The 17297-nt window shown below is 54.5% G+C and overlaps 1 protein-coding gene across 5 annotated transcripts in view; it reads left to right on the forward strand.

Annotated features, from left to right (window-relative positions):
- The window catches only part of ST3GAL4 (ST3 beta-galactoside alpha-2,3-sialyltransferase 4), a 34400-nt gene that overhangs the window by 3569 nt on the left and 13534 nt on the right, over positions 1-17297 (forward strand). For 2 of the 5 annotated variants that reach the window (XM_090257201.1, XM_090257202.1), the window contains exon 1: positions 4879-4901. The exons of 1 other annotated variant lie outside the window; for it this stretch is intronic. Coding sequence is in view for 1 of the 4 variants with exons in the window: in XM_090257203.1 (XP_090113329.1) it covers positions 6065-6115 (51 nt within the window). In the remaining 3 variants the exon portion in view is untranslated. Of the gene's footprint in view, positions 1-3385; positions 3465-4878; positions 4902-6011; positions 6116-17297 lie in introns of those variants that run through there. 2 more of the 5 variants (XM_090257207.1, XM_090257203.1) reach the window with 2 other exon arrangements.

Genomic DNA, 17297 nt, shown 5'->3' on the forward strand with positions numbered 1-17297 from the left:
AAGATTAAACTACGTGGCCAAGGTCAGCAGCTGAGCAGGAATCATAACCAGGCCTGTTCCCCAGCCCTGCACTGTCCAGCCCAGCTCCTCCGTTGCTCCCTGAGCCCATCTTGCGCTGTCCTGTGATCCATGAGGAGGCCTAGGCTCTGAGGCGTGAAGGGGTTTGCTCAAGGTTGCGGCGTCTTGGTGACAGAGGGGGACCACAGATCCTCCTGGTTCCCAGCCTGGAGCTCTGTATGCCGCCCTGAACCCCATATCTCTGTCTGCTCACTCTGGAACCCCATCCCCTGAGTCCAGCCCTCTCGGTTGGGCAGAGAGCGTCCTCCCCGCTTCCCGGCTGCTGCGGGCCCCTCCCAGCCCCCACCTCCCCGCTTTCCCGACTGTAATTGCTTCCATCTGACCTGCCTTTGGAAACGCAGTTCGGCTGCTGCCCACAGGGCTGCAGGGCCTCATCTGGCAACCCAGGGTGCCCTGCGGGGTCTGAGCACAAAACTGGTCAAGGTGGCCACTCCTGGTGCCGGGCGGTCCCAGATTCCTGCCAGGCTGGAGCACCTTTGCTCTGCACCCTGCTTCCCAGTCCAGTGGTGAACTTCCCTCCTGCCCGTAGAGGTTGCTCAGGTCAGGGGTGGGAGGCCCAGGTGGCAGGGACAGCAGGAGAGAAGTGGGGCCAGTGGGGCACGCTGGGGACCCTCTGCCCCAGGTCAGGGAGGGAACTGAAGCAGGTACTCTGGTGGCAGATGCTGAGGGACCTGAGGGCTTGGACAGGTGGAAAATGGAGCCAAGTTGTTTTCTTTGGTGCCAAGTAGTTGACTCAGAAGCATCAGAACAAGAGATGAAACTTCATGTTTTGTCCGGATAGGAAGTGAAGCTTTCACATTGTAACAGTGCGTTTGCTACTCTGTGGCCTCCCTCGCCCGCTGTTCCTTCCCCAGCAGGAGCCTCAGTGGGGACACCTGGAGATTTCAGAAGGCTGTTTCTGCCTGATGAGGGGCCAGCTCCCTCTTACTGCAGATGTTCAAGGGCACGCCGGCAACCTTGACAGGGACACTCCAGGGGAGGTGTGGGCAATGAGGGGGCACGGCTGTGGTGTGGAATGGGCTTGGGGACTTTTAAGACGTTTTCCTCCCTGAGATTTTAGGGTTTGGGGGTGAGCTCCAGGAACCCGTCTGCCATGTTCGCTGCTCTGTTCTTCATGCCTGGAATGATGTCTGGCCAGTATTAACTGCTCAGTAAATATTTGTTTGATGAATGAATGGAAGATGGAGCTCGGGTTTCTGACTTGTTTCACCGTGTCCTGCTTTGCTTCCCCTTCCCTGGGGCAAAGGGATAAGAGCTTCCTTTTAGACAAGCGAGCTGTTTGTCAGAGAAGGGCCTGCTCCCTCCCCTCCAGCCACTGGGGGCGGAGCCGGGGCAGTCAGGAGCCCCAGGTGGAGATGGGGCAGGTCTGCCCATCCCACCTACCCTGTGGTCAGCTGGTTGCATCCTGCTCCCGTCACCTGTCCTCAGCCCAGCCTTCAGGTCCTTGCACAAACTGGTCCTGACTTTCCCTCCTGTCCCCAACATCAGTCCTCTCCTCCTCATTTTGGGCCAAGAAAGGCTCCCTGGGGGTGGAACCCTCTCAGAGGCCGTCTCAGGAATGAGGGCTCGCGAGGAGGGGCTCCCCCTCTTCTTGCGTCAACCCAAACAACCCCACTTTTATTGCTCAGGCCTATAGGCTTTCCACATAACCTTTCATTTGAGAGTGGAACAGAGGGTCTCCTGGCTTTAACAGTGCATTTGAAAGCCCCACCTGGCTCCCAGGAGCACACCGCGTGTATTCTGGCCTCCTCATCTCTGCTCCCACCGTCCCACCACGTGGCTTGGGTGCCCTCTTCGTCCACCTGCACCTTCTGTTCACTGAACCCTCTCTGACCACCAGCCCACTGTCCCTTCCACTCCCCTCAGGTCCCACTCCTGTGACGTGAGGGTGGGACCTGAGGGGACCCTGTGCCGGGCTAAGCCCAGAAGAACCACAGAGGGGCGTGAGCTGACTCCTCAACCACAGACAGGTGGGGGAGGGCAGTGCTGTGGGGGTGACTGGGAGGGGCCATCGGTTGTCGCCCTGCAGACGGCAAATGTCCTTTCCCTGGAGCACAGCCTTAACTTCCCATGGCAGCATTCACGCCACACCTCAGTGCCCTGCCCCCAGCGTTCTGCTAATGCTGGCGCGTGCATTCTGTGTGGTTTGGGGTGTGGGGCGGAGAGTAGGGTGTCTCCCCTCTGGTGCTGGAGAAAAGGCAGGTGGCCGTGCAGGAGTCGCCCCTGAGGGTGTCCCGTGTGTCTGCTCCCGGCTGTGTAGCTTCAGGCAGGTCTCTGACTTCATTGGTTTTCTTCGAGCACATCCGTTAATTGCGCTGTTAGTATCTGCCCCGCCTCACATGACAGTGATGCACAAATGAGATTCACACTCACCGAGGCAGCCCTGGCACCTGGCACCCTCCTGGCCCACAGGACCTGCTCAGGAACTGTTCCTTTCTGGGTAACTTGCTGTTCAAGGTCACAGAGTAGCTCTTCCAGCAGGCAGGGGGCTGCCTAAGGAGGGACCCTGGTCTCTGCCCCTTCATCCCACCCCATCCCCATCTGGTTTCTTCCTCTGAGGTCCTGACATCACTGAACCTGTCTGTGTCCCGGCCCCAAAGGTGCAGGTCTGTTGAGGCCAAATCCCCTGGGGGGGCGGGCTGGGCCGGGCACCCTGGAAGTGCCCACGGCTACCTGCTGTGGCTGGCCTGGCTCTGTGGGGCGGAGAGTGAGCTCAGGGCTGGTAGGAGGGTGTGTTCATGAGGGGGGGGAGCTGTCCCCATAGGCTGTATGGGCTCTTCTCTTCACACTTACTGACCCACCCCCCCCGCTCCCTAGTCCCCCATTGGTCCTTTTTCTCACTTTTCTTTTTCCAGTCTTTTTCTGACTTTCTTCCTCCCCTTTTCCTCCTTTAGATTCTGTCATGTCTCTTCCCTGGTGTCTGCCTCCTTCTTCCCCCTCATCACCCCCCCTGCCTCCGCTTGTCCCAGCCCTTAGCATCCAAGCTGTCCTGACACTGGCAGCTGGACTTGAGTCGGGGGGTGAGCATGCTGCAGGGCTGGAGGTTCAGGGCACCTCCCGTGAGCAGCTGCAGAATTTTTGGTGAAATGGCTCCTGCAGCCGTGGGGTTTGGGGAAGGGGCCCTGCCCACCCAAAATAATGGAAAACAATGTGATCTTCGGCTCAGCACCCGGGACCCTCACCCACCTCCTTGGACATCTTCCTGGGCGGGAAGGTGGGAGCGTGAAGTTCTCCAAAGAAAAGCGGGCTGGTGGGGCTTTGCTGGGCTCTGACCTTTGCCATCCACCCTCCTCTCTCCAGAGCTCCACTCTTTGCCCAGAGGCACCTGCTGGGATGGAGGAGGCTGGCCAGGGCAGGGAGGAGGTTTCCGCTCAGATGGCTTCCAGGTGAGCGCACCCAGCGTGTCGTGCTTGGGCTGAGGGACTTGGGTGCGTGCACATGCGCACTGTGAGCATGCGGATGAGCGTGAACATGGGCGTGTGTGAGAGAGAACACGGGCATGCATCTGTGTGTGGACAAGAGCACGGTGCCCTGTGGGGCCTGCCCCCACGCAGCCCTGCTTCTAGCCCAGAGCTCCCCCCTGGTCTTTGGAACCCTGGCTTCGCACTGTGGCTTTGTTCTGTCCTGGGGGCCAGCTGGTCTCCGGCTGTGGCCCCACGCAACAGTGACTGACCCCTGGCCACCCATTCGGCTGCCTGGGGGCCCTGGGGCCAGCATTTGCCCACCCCCACTCCCTAAAACGGAGGCCTGTGGGGGTTTCCTGCCTGGTGTCAGCCCTGCCAAGGCGGAGGGAATGGGGAACAGCTGCGCCGGCCGATTCCGGCGCCGTATGGATGTGGTTCGACAACAAAGCTCCCTCTGTGTGTTCTCAGGCCCCTTACATAACGGGCACTGGGGGGGGGGGGCAGGCAGGGGGAGGAGGAGGTTGGGACCGGGAGACACCAGGATGGGGTGGCTGGATAGGCGACAGGGACCGGGAGGAGAGGGAAGGGGAGGGAGGGAGAGAGAGACCCTCCACTGAGAAGAGCAGGTAGAGGAGAAAAAGTTCGTCTTGACTCTGCAATTCTACTTCCTCCCTCTTGGGTGCGAAGGAGGTCATGTCCAGATCTCCCAGCCTTTGCTCTATTGACACCATGTCTCCCCCTTCTTGAGTCCCACCGACGAGCCTGGACAGGTGGAGCAGGGGCTGAGGAGAGGCTGCTGGGACCTGCCTGGGAGTGGGGCCAGATGGGGGTGGGAACTGGGCCTGAGAGTCGGGCTTTAGCCCCACCCAGTAACTGAACACAGTCCGTAAAGATGGGAATTATTCTTCTCCTTTACTCTACTTTTTAAATTTCTTTGCTTTTTTTTGAGAGAAAGAGAGAGATTTCTTATTCCTCTTATTGATGCATTTGTTGCTTGATTCTTGCATGTGCTTTGACTGGGGATCGAACCCACAACCTTGGCATCTGAAATGACTCTAATCAACTGACCTAGCCAGGGTCCTCTCTTCTACTTGGCTGTCTGTTCCCTCCTCCCAGGCCTGGGCCTGGGTCCAGAAGGCCCTCTGGCTCCCCTCTTTGTAGTGCTGCTGAGGCACCAACTGACCCTTTCCCTGTCTCCCATCAGGCCAGCCCCAAGCCCCCTCCCAGCTCGCTCACTCCTCCCAAGCAGCACCCCAGTTCCAGAGCTGCAGTCGCCCCCTTCGGTGGCCCTGCACTTTCTCCTCCCTCAATAATCAGGCATTGTCTTCTCACCATCACTATTTCTGCAGCTGTCCAAATAGAGTGAGAAGAAAAGGTTCTCTTTCCGGAACAGCTGAACTGACAGGCCGGGAAGGCCAGGTGAGCTGGCCCGGCTTCAGTGTGTCCTTGGGGTGGGAGGTGCCCTGTACCAGGGCCCCAGTCCTGTCAGCTCCTAGATGGGAGGAACAGACACCGGGAGAAGCCAGGAGGGTTGGTGGGGCCTCAGACGGAGCCAGGGCTCCTGCGGTGGCTCCGTCTCCTGAGTGTCCTTAGAGTCTGTGTCTTCCCCATACCTCAGTTTCCCTGAGCCTTTTTCTGGCACCAGGCCTCCTTGGAAAGGGTTTGATTTGACTCCAAGGGTAATACTTGTCCTCCGTTTGCAGTGGATGGACAGGACCGAGTCCTTGAGAACGAGGATGGCTCCTCAAAGGCAGGAAGGAGCTGCAGGCGAGGCCCCGCTTCTCCTGGGCATGAGTGACAGAGACCCCAAGGTCCTGCCACTTGCCTTGACCCCTCAGTTAGATTTCAGGTGTCTGCTTGGGGTTACTCTGTCCATGGGGCACTGCTCTCTGGAGAGGTGGTGTGGGCGAACCCAAACCTGCTGGACAAGCCCTAGACTCTGGACTCCTTAGTCCGCAGCCTGGACCCGCCCCACCCCACGTCCTGCCCTCCCACCACCTCTTTGGGTCTGCATCTTAGGGTGATCTGAAATCGCTAAGGCCTCAGGGCTTAGGCCCAGAAGATTGGGGGCTGAGGCAGGCAGCTGGTCAAGGGCTTAGGAGTTTCCTGGGCTTGTGGGGGTGGGCTGGGAAGATAGTCCCTGTCACTGAGATCAGGGTTAGGTTCTGGGGGGGGGGGGGGGCGTGCCCTCCGCTGGGACAGCAACCTCTGCCGTCTGCCCAACCACAGGCACAGGCTACCAGAGGACACCCCCCTGCCTCCTGGGGACACCCCAGAGAACTCTGTCTTCATGCGTCTGCTTTCCTGCAGCCCTCTCCCTGATAGCCCACCTTCCCAGGTGCCTCTGAGGGAGAGGAGCATGCTCCTCCTGGGAGCAGGGCGGGGCGGGGCTGCCAAGAGGGCTTGTCTGTACCCAACTTTGGGAGGAGGTCCTGTGGGGCTGGTGCAGCCACTCCCAGCTCCTCTGGAAGCTCCAGGCTCCCTGGCTGGTAGCTCCAGGGACCTTGAACCTAACAAACAAACTCTGCCAGAGCCTGAGCTGATGGTTAAGGAGCCTGGTGGGCAGTTCCCCATGCCGCGAAATGGAGGAAGAGAGCGCCCTGGCAGAGGGGGTCCAGCAGCCCCCAGAAGCTGTACGTTGGGAGGAGAGGCGGGAGGCAGGGAAGGAGGTGGGGTGAGGAATGTCTGTGTGCGTGTGCATGAGTGTGTAGGGGTTACCAGAGTCTCATGTTTCCCATGTTTGTTTTGGGGTGTATACCTGTGTTTGAGCAGGGATCGGTGTATCTGTGCAGAGATGCGTTTGTAGGATTCTGACTCTTGAAGGGTCTGAGTCGGCCAGGACAGAGTTGGCCTGCGAAGGGGCTCAGCGTCTCCCTGGTGTCCCTGGCTCTGGGGTGTGGATGGGACTCCTCCCTGCCACATCGGGTCTGGGTGAGCTCTGGGGTGGAGGTGGCCCTGGATCATTTCTGATAAGCTGAGTGTCAGCCAGCTCTCCAGCCACATTCCCTCCTGCCCTGGGCCCTGCACCCTGGGTGCAGCCTGGAGGGCCTGCCCCTTCCCCAGCGGTATGTAGCTGCTCCTTCCCTTCGCCTTACCCTTTACTGGGAAGAGTCCTGGGTACATCTGGCTCATTGAAAAGCCGTACTGGTGTGAAACCAGCTCAGAAGGGCTTTTCCTGACCTCCCTATTCCCAGGGGGAAGCTGATGCAGGAAATGGAGGCCCTGGTTTCCCTTTTTTATGGCTTTATTTCTCTTGCAGAGACCCCACCGCGGCTCCCCTCAAACCAGCATGCACAGCCCCCGCTTCTCTATTCTCTCAGCAGGTCTAACCCCACTGAGCTCCTAATAGGAACTGGGAAGTGGACCCTCCCCTGCTAATGCCCTGAGGCCTCTTGGTTCTAAATCCCCACTGCCCAGATGCTCTGGTGGTGGAAGGCGGGAGGTCTGTCAGCAGGAGTGCGGGTTCCGGTGGGAACCAGGGGACGGTGGAGAGAGGTTTCTGTGTTGGAACGTGTACTGCTCCCAAACGCTCCCAAAAAGCCATGCTACCAGCCACCACTCAGGGGCCGGGGCTGGGATTTTGTCCAGCGGCACAGGGATTCCAGGTCTAAACATTGCTCTGCAGTGTCCCTGCTCGGGGACTTTGGGGGTCCCTGCTCTGGACAGGGGGCATACCCAATGGAGTGAACATCACTGTGGAAATTAGGCACTGCTCCCACAAAGAGGGTACTGCTTCTGGGGCGCAGGGGAAGGACTGCCCTGGCAGAGGGTCCCTGCAGCCCCGAGAAGCAGTGGGGAGTGGGGTGCTGCTCTGCAGAGGGGGCACATCTCTGCCCCAGTCGAGGATCTGTGCCAAGCCCTGATGGGGTGGCTGCCGGGCAGAACTGGTCAGGGACCTAGGGAGGCTGCACCCGGAAAGAGAGCAAACAGCTTCTCCAGTGTGGCCCCCGCCCTCTCCCCCGCTCCATGCCCCTCCGCACGTCAGTGCGCCCCTGAGTCCGGCCGGGCCGCGCGATGTGTGTGCCCCGTGGCCGCAGGGGCCAGGAGGAGAGGTAAGTGTGGCTGCGGTTGTGGGAGCAGGTGGCAGCGGCGATTGTGGACCCGCCCCTGTGCTCCGAGGGGCAGAACTTGAGGGGAGAGGGGCTGCCACGCAGTGGGGGAGGCCTTGGCCAAGTCACCTTCAGCATCCGGGGGCCGAGTGCTGGCTCTGGGCCCAGCCCGGACTAAGCTTTTGGACTTCCAGCCCTGGGATTTTCTCTTGCCACCTGCATTTCACGGATGAGGCTCTGTCTCCATGAGATATAGAAGGTTGTCAGTCACCCAGCCTGTCACCACAGAGTCCAGATAGTCCCCAGACAGCTCACCCTAGACCCCTGGGTGGCATAGCAGCGGTCCCCAACCTTTTTGGCACCAGGAACCGGTTTCGTGGAAGACAATTTTTCCAGACTGGTACCAAGGGGATAGTTTCGGGACGATCCAAGCGCAGTACATTCAAGCTCAGCTCCTGCTGTGTGGCCTGGTTCCTAACAGGCTGGAACTGGTATCAGTCCCTGGCCCAGAGGTTGGGGACCCCTGGCATAGAGTGTAGAGGTGCTGAGCAGTGCAGACCACTTGGGTCCTTCATTCCTGGTTCCACAACCTCCTAGCTGTCTGACCTCGGGACCCTTAGTTTAATCTCTGTGCCCCAGTTTCCTCTTCTGTAAATTCGAATAAAAGCAGGCTGCCCCACAGTGCTTCACAAGGGAGATGAGGTTACGCATGGTGGCTGCAGATCAGCCCAAGGGTCTTTTAAACAGGAGTACAGAGCACTGCTCCGCTGTGGACGCCCTCCCGTGAGCCCTGGGACCTCGAGGAAGTCCAGGCCTCCGGGGTTGCCTGCGACGTCCCCCACTACCTGGCCCCAGTGGCCTCCCGGCACCCCCGTTGACCCTTCCTCTCTGTGCTCTGTCAAATCTGCCTTCTTTCTGTTCCTCACACCCAACAAAGCCTCGGGGTCTCTGCTGGCCTCAGTCTGGAATCTTCTTCCCCCTCCCCTCACTCCACTCCAGCATCTTTGCATGTCCCCCTCCTCTCAGGGGTGCGGTGGCAGAGAGAACTAGCTGTCCTTGCCCCACAGTTTAGTTTTATTGGCCTCATAGTATGTATTATTGTCACACGATGGTGCTCCTGTAGGTGTCTTTGCTCTCCCCCCGCCTAGGTGTGCATTCCAGGAGCACAGGCCTGTTTCCGTGTTTACTGCTGTAGCGCAGAGCCTGGGGGAGCGCCTGGCGTGTAGTAGGCTCAGTCCCTGTCGCCTCTGGCCTCTCTGTGTCCCGGGAGGTCTTGAGACCCCAGCCCCGCTTGGGACAGGGCTGTTCTTCACAATGAGCCCTTCTGAGAAGCAAGTAGAGGAGGAGGGGGGTGCCCGCTGTGGACCCACACGGGGTTGGTCATCAGGTGACCTCACTTAGCTGATCAGCTGCCCTCGGCTTAGGACGTGATAGGCATGGGCCAAAGGTGTCGGGAGTCAGTTCCACAGAAAGCACACCTGCTCATAAAAAGGAGGTGCCTCTGTGAGCTTAGGGGAAGTGACACACAGGAACAGAAACAGCGATGGGCTGACTGCGCCAATTTCCCCAAGGCTGCTGCTGGACACACACCCGCCTCCCGCCCCACCCCGTCTCCGTGCACACAGATTTTTGCACCGGGCTGCTTTTAACTTGGCAAGAGGAGGGGGTGGTCACACTGCTGTGCTCTCGGCGATGTTGTGCCCGCTCCTGCGGACCATTCCTGTAAAGCAGCATCGATGACCCCCTGTCACCAGACACAGCCTTGCACCCAGGCCAAGGCCTTGGTTGGCAGAGGGAGAGCTGGACTCACCCCCCCGGCCCTCCCCGCTGCCCCCAGGCCTGGCCGGCTCACTCAGTGTGCGGAACTGCCTGGTGGCCCTGCCTCGGCCACTCTGCCTGTGGACTGGGATGTGGACAGACAAAAGCATGACCTGTGTCTACTGGGTCTGTTGAGGGGGGGTGGGGGGCAGTGGACTCTCTCACTTCTCCAGGATAATGGTCCTTAGAGCTTCTCTTACCTACATGTCCCACTGGGTAATAGAAACAGTAGTGCCATGTTTTTATCCCCATTTGACCCCCCAGAAAACCTGGGACCTGGAGTTGTGACTTGTCCACCGGTTGCACCACTAGTTGGTAGTAGATCAGGACTAATGTCCAGGTATGTGAGACTCCAAAGTTTACATTCCTGATTTTTTTATGCTCCTCTTTTTAGCAAGTTTTTTAGTTGAAAGTGTATCATATTCACCAGTTTAAAAAGTTAACCATACAAAACGGTATGTGATCAAAAAGGTGTCTCTTCCATTACAGACCGCTGTCCCCAGGACTTTCCTCTAGAGAGGTGGCCCCCTTTAGTTTCTTCTGCACCCTTCCAGATTGTTTATTGATGTATGGACATGTCCAGGTGTGCATGTACATCTCTCGTTAAGAGCACATCTGGAGATGCCCAGAGCACTATTCTCCACCTGCCTTTTAAAAATCAATAATAAGGCCTTGAGTGTGTGGCTCAGTTGGGCTCAGTCCTACAAAGATAAAGGTCACCAGTTTGGTTCCCGGTCAGGGCACATGCCTGGCTTGTGAGTTTGGTTCCCGGTCAGGCTGTGTAAGAGAGGCAACTGATCAATGTTTCTCTCCTTCTCTCCCTCCCTTTCCCTCCTTCTGAAAGTAAATAAATAAAACCTTTTTTAAAAAATCAATATGCTTCGGAGAGCATGTGATAGCAGTACACATGGATTTGCGTCCTCTCTTCCACGGCTGCATAGTATCCTGTGGTCTGAGCCTTGATGGTCTAAGCAGGCCTTTGCACAGATTTTTCATTTTTTTGTTAAAGTTTTTAAAAATTTTAAAAAATATTTTATTTATTTAGAGAGAGAGGAAGGGAAGGAGACAAGGAGACAAACATTGATCGGTTGCCTCTCATAAACGCCCCATCCAGGGACACAACCCACAATCCAGGCATGTGCCCTGACCAGAACCAAACCTAGACATGTGCCCTGACCAGAACCAAGCCCAGGCATGTGCCCTGACCGGAACCAAGCCAGTGACCTTTCTCTTTGACAGATGACACCCAACTCACCAAACCACACTGTTACAAATAAGGCTGCTGGCAAGGTCTTGACAGAAAGATCTGTGCACACAAAAGGAAATTTTCTGTGGTGTAGATGTCCAGCAGTGGAATTCCCGGGCTAAAGGGGATTTGGGTAGATAATGCCAAGTCTCCTCCTGAAGGTTGGCCCGGGTTCCACATCCCCCATGCCTGGTGTCCCAGCTCCAGTTGCAGCGCGGGGTCCCCAGCCTCTGGCACCCGGCCGTTAAATGAGATGGGTGAGAAACGGGGTCTCCACCTCACTGCATGTTCCCAGCGGAGATGAATATCTTTCCCCGTGTCCCCGTTAGAGTTACCAGGAATTGTATATTCCTGTCCTTGGCCAATTTTCAAACTTTGCTTTTTTTTTTCTTATTGATTTGCACATTATACGTTAAGGGAATTAACTAATCTGTTGCACATATAATACAGATATTTTTCCATTTTTTCATTTTCCTTTTAACTGCTCTAAGATACCAGTTTTTTTCTTTCATAACATCTGAATGTTTTGTCTTAAAAATAATATAACTAACCCCCAGTAATAATCAGCCACATTTAACAGAGGTGCCTGTTTTCCCATATTACATCACTTTTTTCCTTAAGAAATAAAATAGCATAAGTGTAGACCTAAAGCCTTGCCCCTAGGGCCTATCCTATTCTCTGTCTTCCCAGAATGTAATCTTTACTTAAATTTGGGAGCACCCTATATTTTATTATCTTACCTTAAACACACGCAGTGTTTACACACGTACACAAATGCCCACAACAGTGCTACCTAGCTGCACACGCACTCATTGAATTGTTTTATAGGTTTTTAACTTTTAAGTAGAGTTGTGTGCTGCTTAACAACAGGGATACATTCTGAGAAATGCATCATTAGGCAATTTTTAAAATTTATGTTTTGATTTTTTTTTTATAGAGAGAGTCATTGATTTGTTGTTCTACTTATTTCTGCATTCATCAGTTGTTTGATGTATGTGCCCTGATCAGGAATCGAACCCACAACCTTGATGTATCAGGACAATGCTCCAACTAACTGAGTTGCCTGCTACGGCTCATTAGGCTATTTTGTCATTGTGTGCTCATCAGAGAGTACACTTACCGAACACCTAGGCTATATGGTGTAGTCTGTTGCTCCTGGGCTATAAACCTGGACAGCATGTTACTATATAAAACAACAGGAGATTAAATCCAGCACTTGAGAAAATGATGCAATCCAAAGAGGCTATAAACACAAATGTGTGAGGCTGCCGCCGGCAAAACACAGCACCCTGTTCTCTAGCACAAAGATATTTTTATAAATAGAAAGAATACACCCTAGTGGTAAAAAGTATACTGTAGTCAATAGTCATTTATTATCATTACCAAGTAGTACGTACTGTACATCATTGCATGTGCTATAGTTTTATGTGACTGGCCATGCAGTAGGTTTGTTTATACCAGCATCGCCACAAACATGGGAGGCATGTGTGGTGCTGCAACAGGGCAGGGCTTTGACGTCACTCGGTGGCAGGAATTTTTCAGCTCCATTATAATCTTAGGCGATGCGGGTTGCAATGGATCCAGGCGTATGTATCTGTTTGCAGCACTTTAAAACACTGACATCATGTTTCGGGCTTATTCCAACTGATCTGTATAGAATAATTTCTTCAGTTTAGATGGCTGTATAGTACTCAGTTGTATGACTACACCGTTTTTTCAGCCTGGGTGTGAGAGGCATTTCTGTCCCTTTACTGTGCCACAAGACTGTGATAAACGTCCTCAGAGGGTATACACACCGAGTGGCGGGCTCCTCTGAACTGGAAAGCGCGCACAACTTCAGCCCCACTAGGTATTGTGAATTGCCCTTCTGATCCTTGATGTCAATGAACTCCTACCAGCAATATGCAAGACGTGGTGTGTTCGGTTCTCTTTGGCATTCCCCGGCCACTAGTGAGGTTGAACACCTTGTATTTTTAGAAGTTCCCTGGGTATCATTTTACTTCTTTAAAATCAATTTTTTAAAATCAGTCAAATCAGAGTCATTTTAAAATGATATATATATCACTGGTCCATGAGAAAATGTTGAACACTGAAATACTGATTTGAAAACTAGATAAACTGAGAAGGATATAGTAAACTATTATTGACAAGTTGGCTTCTTTAAAGCCAGGAAAGTAAGAAGAAAAATTCTGTTTTTGCTAGACACGAAATAGTGAACTTAAAACAATGCTTTGATATCTATTAATTCATCATTTATATTTTTCTTTTTTGAGTTTATATTTCATTTATTTTTAAAATGTTATGTCTCAGTGACAGTTGCCATTCAGTATTATTTTGTATTAGTTTCAGGTGTCAGCTTAGTGCTTAAGACAGCCCTATACTTTACAAAGTGATCCCCCCAATATTTCCAGTACCCACCTGGCACCATACATAGTTATTACAATGTTATTGACTATATTCCCTATGCTGTACTTTGCACCCCCATGACTATTTTGTAACTACCAGTCTGTACTTCTTAATCCCTTCACCTTTTTCATCCAGACCCCCGTGAAGATCTTTTCATATTCACTTGGTGTTTGAGTTTAATCTGTGAGTTCCCTTTTTCTGTCCTTGATCCTCTTGTATTGACTTGAAGGAGCACCAACAGATCCAAGTATTTGGTTGATTACATAGATGCGTTGTGTCTGACTTGTCCATGGCCAGAACTCTTAATCACTGCCCCACTCCCCCTGCCCGTGGCCGACGGGCTCTGAGGTCATGTCTACTGCAGGGAGGGGTCTGATCAGAGGCCTGGGCACCATGTCCAGGAGAAGCTGCACCAGGAAAGAGAGCGAATGGCTTCTCTAGGGTGGCTACCCCCTGCTCCCCGCCGTGGCGTGCACCCTGAGTCCGGCCCGTCCTTGGCACCGCATTCATTCAGGGCACTGTCTGGCTGGCAGTGCCCTCTCGCCCACTTTCCCTGGGCAGCTGCGTGTGTCCCGTGTCGTGTGCGCAACAGACCCAGCTGCCAGGAGGAGAGGTGAGTGCCAGTCTCTGCTCATCAGTGACCAGTGTTGTGGCTGGACTTGACCTTGTAGGTCTCGCTATGATTATGTCCTTCAGCAATAGTCACTGGGAAACTTGGAAAAAATAAAGGATTATTATTCATAAGACGTGGAACTAATACTGCTGGGCGTGGGGAGAACTGGCTTGGGGTTCTGCTTTAATTGGGGTTACAAATGCAGGCCTCGAGTTTTGAGGACTTACTCTCTGTTTTTAAGCCACAGCATTAATTGTGCAACTGATCATTGAAATCCTTAAGATGGGCCGGATGCTGCGGCAGCTGCCCTCTTGGGCTTGGGTGTTGCTCCTTCATGGGATCCACGCCTCAATCTGCGGTGTATGATTTTTAGGTGACTCATCCGACCAGTCCTGGTGGTGTTGCGTCACGTAGCCTTGGCACTCCGTCGTACTTCCTCTTTGCTTTGGTGGGGGGCCCGCACTTGGCCGTAGGTGGACTCCTGAAGGTGGTCGGCCTTTGAGCCACAGGAGAGGCAGAGCGTGTACGTCTTGCGGTGGCACTGGCCGACCTGCGACGTCCTCTGTCATCTCGCTTCTGCTGCCGAGACTTACTCATTATCAGTGAACTGAAAACATGAGAGCCTGAATTAAAACGCGGCCCAAATGTCAGTTATTGAAATCAACCAAGATCTCTCAACACAAAGGAGCGTGGGAGTGGGAGGTGGCCTTGGCTTTTTATCTAGGTGTCTGGTGTGTGTGTGTATGTGTGCATTCGAGATGGCGGCCTTTGAAGTAGATGCTATGTCCGAATCTGGATCCTTTTCCTCTGCCTCCAGGCAGCCAGAGGTGCTTTGGGGACGGGGGCCTGGGCCCTGGACTTTGGCCCAGGCTGCCGTCTTTTGGAGTTAAGTAAGGAGGAAGGGAGTTTTCCTAGGTAAGAGGGAGTCTTCCAGCCCATCCCTCTCCTGGGACCACACAGGCTGGCTGGTGTCAGCTGGCACTGTGGTGCTGCGGCCTTGCAGCTCGTGGTGGCTGAGATGAGTCAAAGGTGATAAGGATGTCCTTGTGAGCATGACATGTGTTTGGCAGAACATGCGACATTTGCTGGCCTGCCAGCTGCGGAGCTGAGCGTCTCGCCAGCTTGTGTGCCCAGGTCTTTCCCACTAAGAGTCTAGGATGTTTTAACGTGATGAAACATTCTGTCCACACTTACTCTGCTCATTTGCGCATTCATTTATTTACTTAGATATTTGCTGATTACTTGCATGCGTTTGACATTAAATTTGGTACTGGAGATAGTGTGGGCAACAGGAAGTCCCTGCTTTCTTGGGGCATACAGTGTCGTCAGCATAGGGGACAATGTGGTCTAACTGCGACAAGGGGAATTAAACTGGGTGACGTGAAGAGACAGACCACAGGATGTGGGGGTGGGCAAGGAGGCTTCTAGATTGGGGTCTGGGACTCTGTTCCGTGAGGAAGCATGGGAAGGAGAGGCTGGGGAGGGAAGCCTGCCTTGGGTCACAGTGATTCCGGACCCCCTAGCATTTATACCGTAGTCAGCTCCTGCTCTGACAAGGACTCAGGCATGAAACTGTTGCACTGACCCCGCTTTGGCCCCACCTCCATTCTCAAATGGGGACAGAGGTGGGTGGGGGCAGGCAGGCTAAAATTCTTACCTTTGAGAAGGGGAAGGTGTATTTAGGAGGTGCTGGTGAGGCCTCAGGTTACCTGGGACTGTCTCAGTTCAGTGCCCAGTCAGTTGTGCATAGCATAAGGTTCTTAGTCTTCTGTGCTTTTGGTCACAGAACAGACTGGCTGAAAAATAGTGGGTTTTTTTTTTGTGTGTGTGTGTTTGTTTTCCACTAATGTTGTGATTCACCCCCTCTACTTCACAGCGGCAGCTTTCGGATTTCCCTGAGTGCATGAAAATGAGGGGCTGCCGATAGTTTCCACTCACTGAGTCCTTCCTGCATGCCTTCCCTAGTCTGTCTCGTTAGCCCCCCCCACGCAAACTGCGGGAGGGGCCATTAGCCTCCCAGCCTGGGAGACAGAGGCTTAGAGGTGCCAAGTAGTTTCCCCAAAGTCACACATCTGGCAGGTGGCAGAGACAGGGTTCAGGGCCAGTGGCCCGTGCCCTGGGCACAGGAGGAGAGAAGCTCTGACGAGGTAGTTCTGTGGGAACTGCTGGCCAGCCCAGGTGCCCGTCTGTAGACCTGGGCAGGTGTGGTGAGTGGGCACAGCCCAGGGCCAGCCACTGGGCACAATGCCAGGGTCAGGAAGAGACTGGGTGTGGGCCAGGTGGCAGTGTCTCCTTGAACTATGTCCCCACACTCGGAGCTCCATGGCCAGGCGGGGCTGCATGGAGGGAAGAGAGGGGTCCGGCCTGACGTGTGGGAACCTCAGGACGACACACATGGTGGCTGAGGGTCAGAACGACCGGGGCCCCTCTCCAGGCGCCTCAGACCCCTGGGCTGGCCTTTCGGATGTGGAGCCCAGGAGGCATGTGGAGCTTAATAAACGCTCCGGGTGTGTCCTGTGGGATCTCGGAGGTGACCCAGCAATAGAAATGGAATGGAAACTGTGCATGCAAGCCAAGTGTGCGATTTTAAATTTTAAAACTGTTCATTTAGTCACATTGGTAAAAAGTAACAAAGAGGTAAAATTAATTTTAATACTTTAAGCCACCATAGTCAAAATATTATTTCAGTGTGTGATCCATGTAAAGGTGATGGATTACTCTTTTGGTACGAATTCTTTGAGATCCAGTGTGTATTTTTCACAGAGAGCACATCTCAGTGTGGACCAGCTGCGCTGCGCTACCCCACAGCCTCACACGGCACGGGCCACCGCGCAGGGCCACCATGTGGGACCAGGCAGGGCCGGGAACCCTCTGAAGGCTAGAGGAGGGAGGGGCTGCCCATGCTGTTGGATAGCTGGGTTTGAGCCCCAAATCCAGTAGTGCCTTTATCTTTCAGTCCTTGGGGCCTGGGTGGGAGGTCTGAGGAGGGCAGCGTGCGGAGCCCCTGCTAGGATCTGGGGCAGGTCTGTGGCCACAGCAGACTTCCCTTTACTCATCCCGGACATGGGCCTGGACGGCAGACTCTCTGCCTGCCGTACCTCTTTAGCTTCTTCATCCGGAGAATGGAATTCGAAGCGCCTGCCCCTCCCCGGCCCACACCAGAAAAATGATTTTCAAGTGGCTCCCTGTGGTGTCTTGTGACCGGCAGCTGATGATACCATGTTTCTTTGTGTGTCTCTGTGGGAGGCAACAGTGCTGGGCTGTTGGGGCCTGTCCTGCCCCCTTGCCTTTGAATTCGGATGCCTGGAGAGAAGCCCCCTGGGCTCACTGGTGGGCCTTGGGGCAGTTGGTCAACTGCTCTGCCCCTTGCTGCCTGGGGTCGAGGCAGCCTTGCTCCCTGCAGGGCACACTGTGTGCTGAGGTCACACTATGCTCTCCAGGGAGGTGGGCGGAATGAGTCCTCAGGCTGTGACCGGTTGGGGGTGGGCCACAAGGAGGGGCTGCAGCAGGTATCCAGCCCCGTGCAGCCTCGTCCCCTCTTGATCCAGTAGAAGTACGGATTCATTCAACAAATCTGTATGGAGAGCATCCTGTGTGCCAGGCACTGTTTCAGATACTGTGATGCAGTGGCAAAGGAGACAACAGAAGACGTCTTTACAAGCAGGGGCAGGGGGTGGGGTCTG

The sequence above is a fragment of the Furipterus horrens genome, unplaced genomic scaffold (assembly GCF_987537825.1).
Source record: "Furipterus horrens unplaced genomic scaffold, mFurHor1.1.pri manual_scaffold_11, whole genome shotgun sequence".
Classification (NCBI taxonomy): Eukaryota; Metazoa; Chordata; class Mammalia; order Chiroptera; family Furipteridae; genus Furipterus; species Furipterus horrens.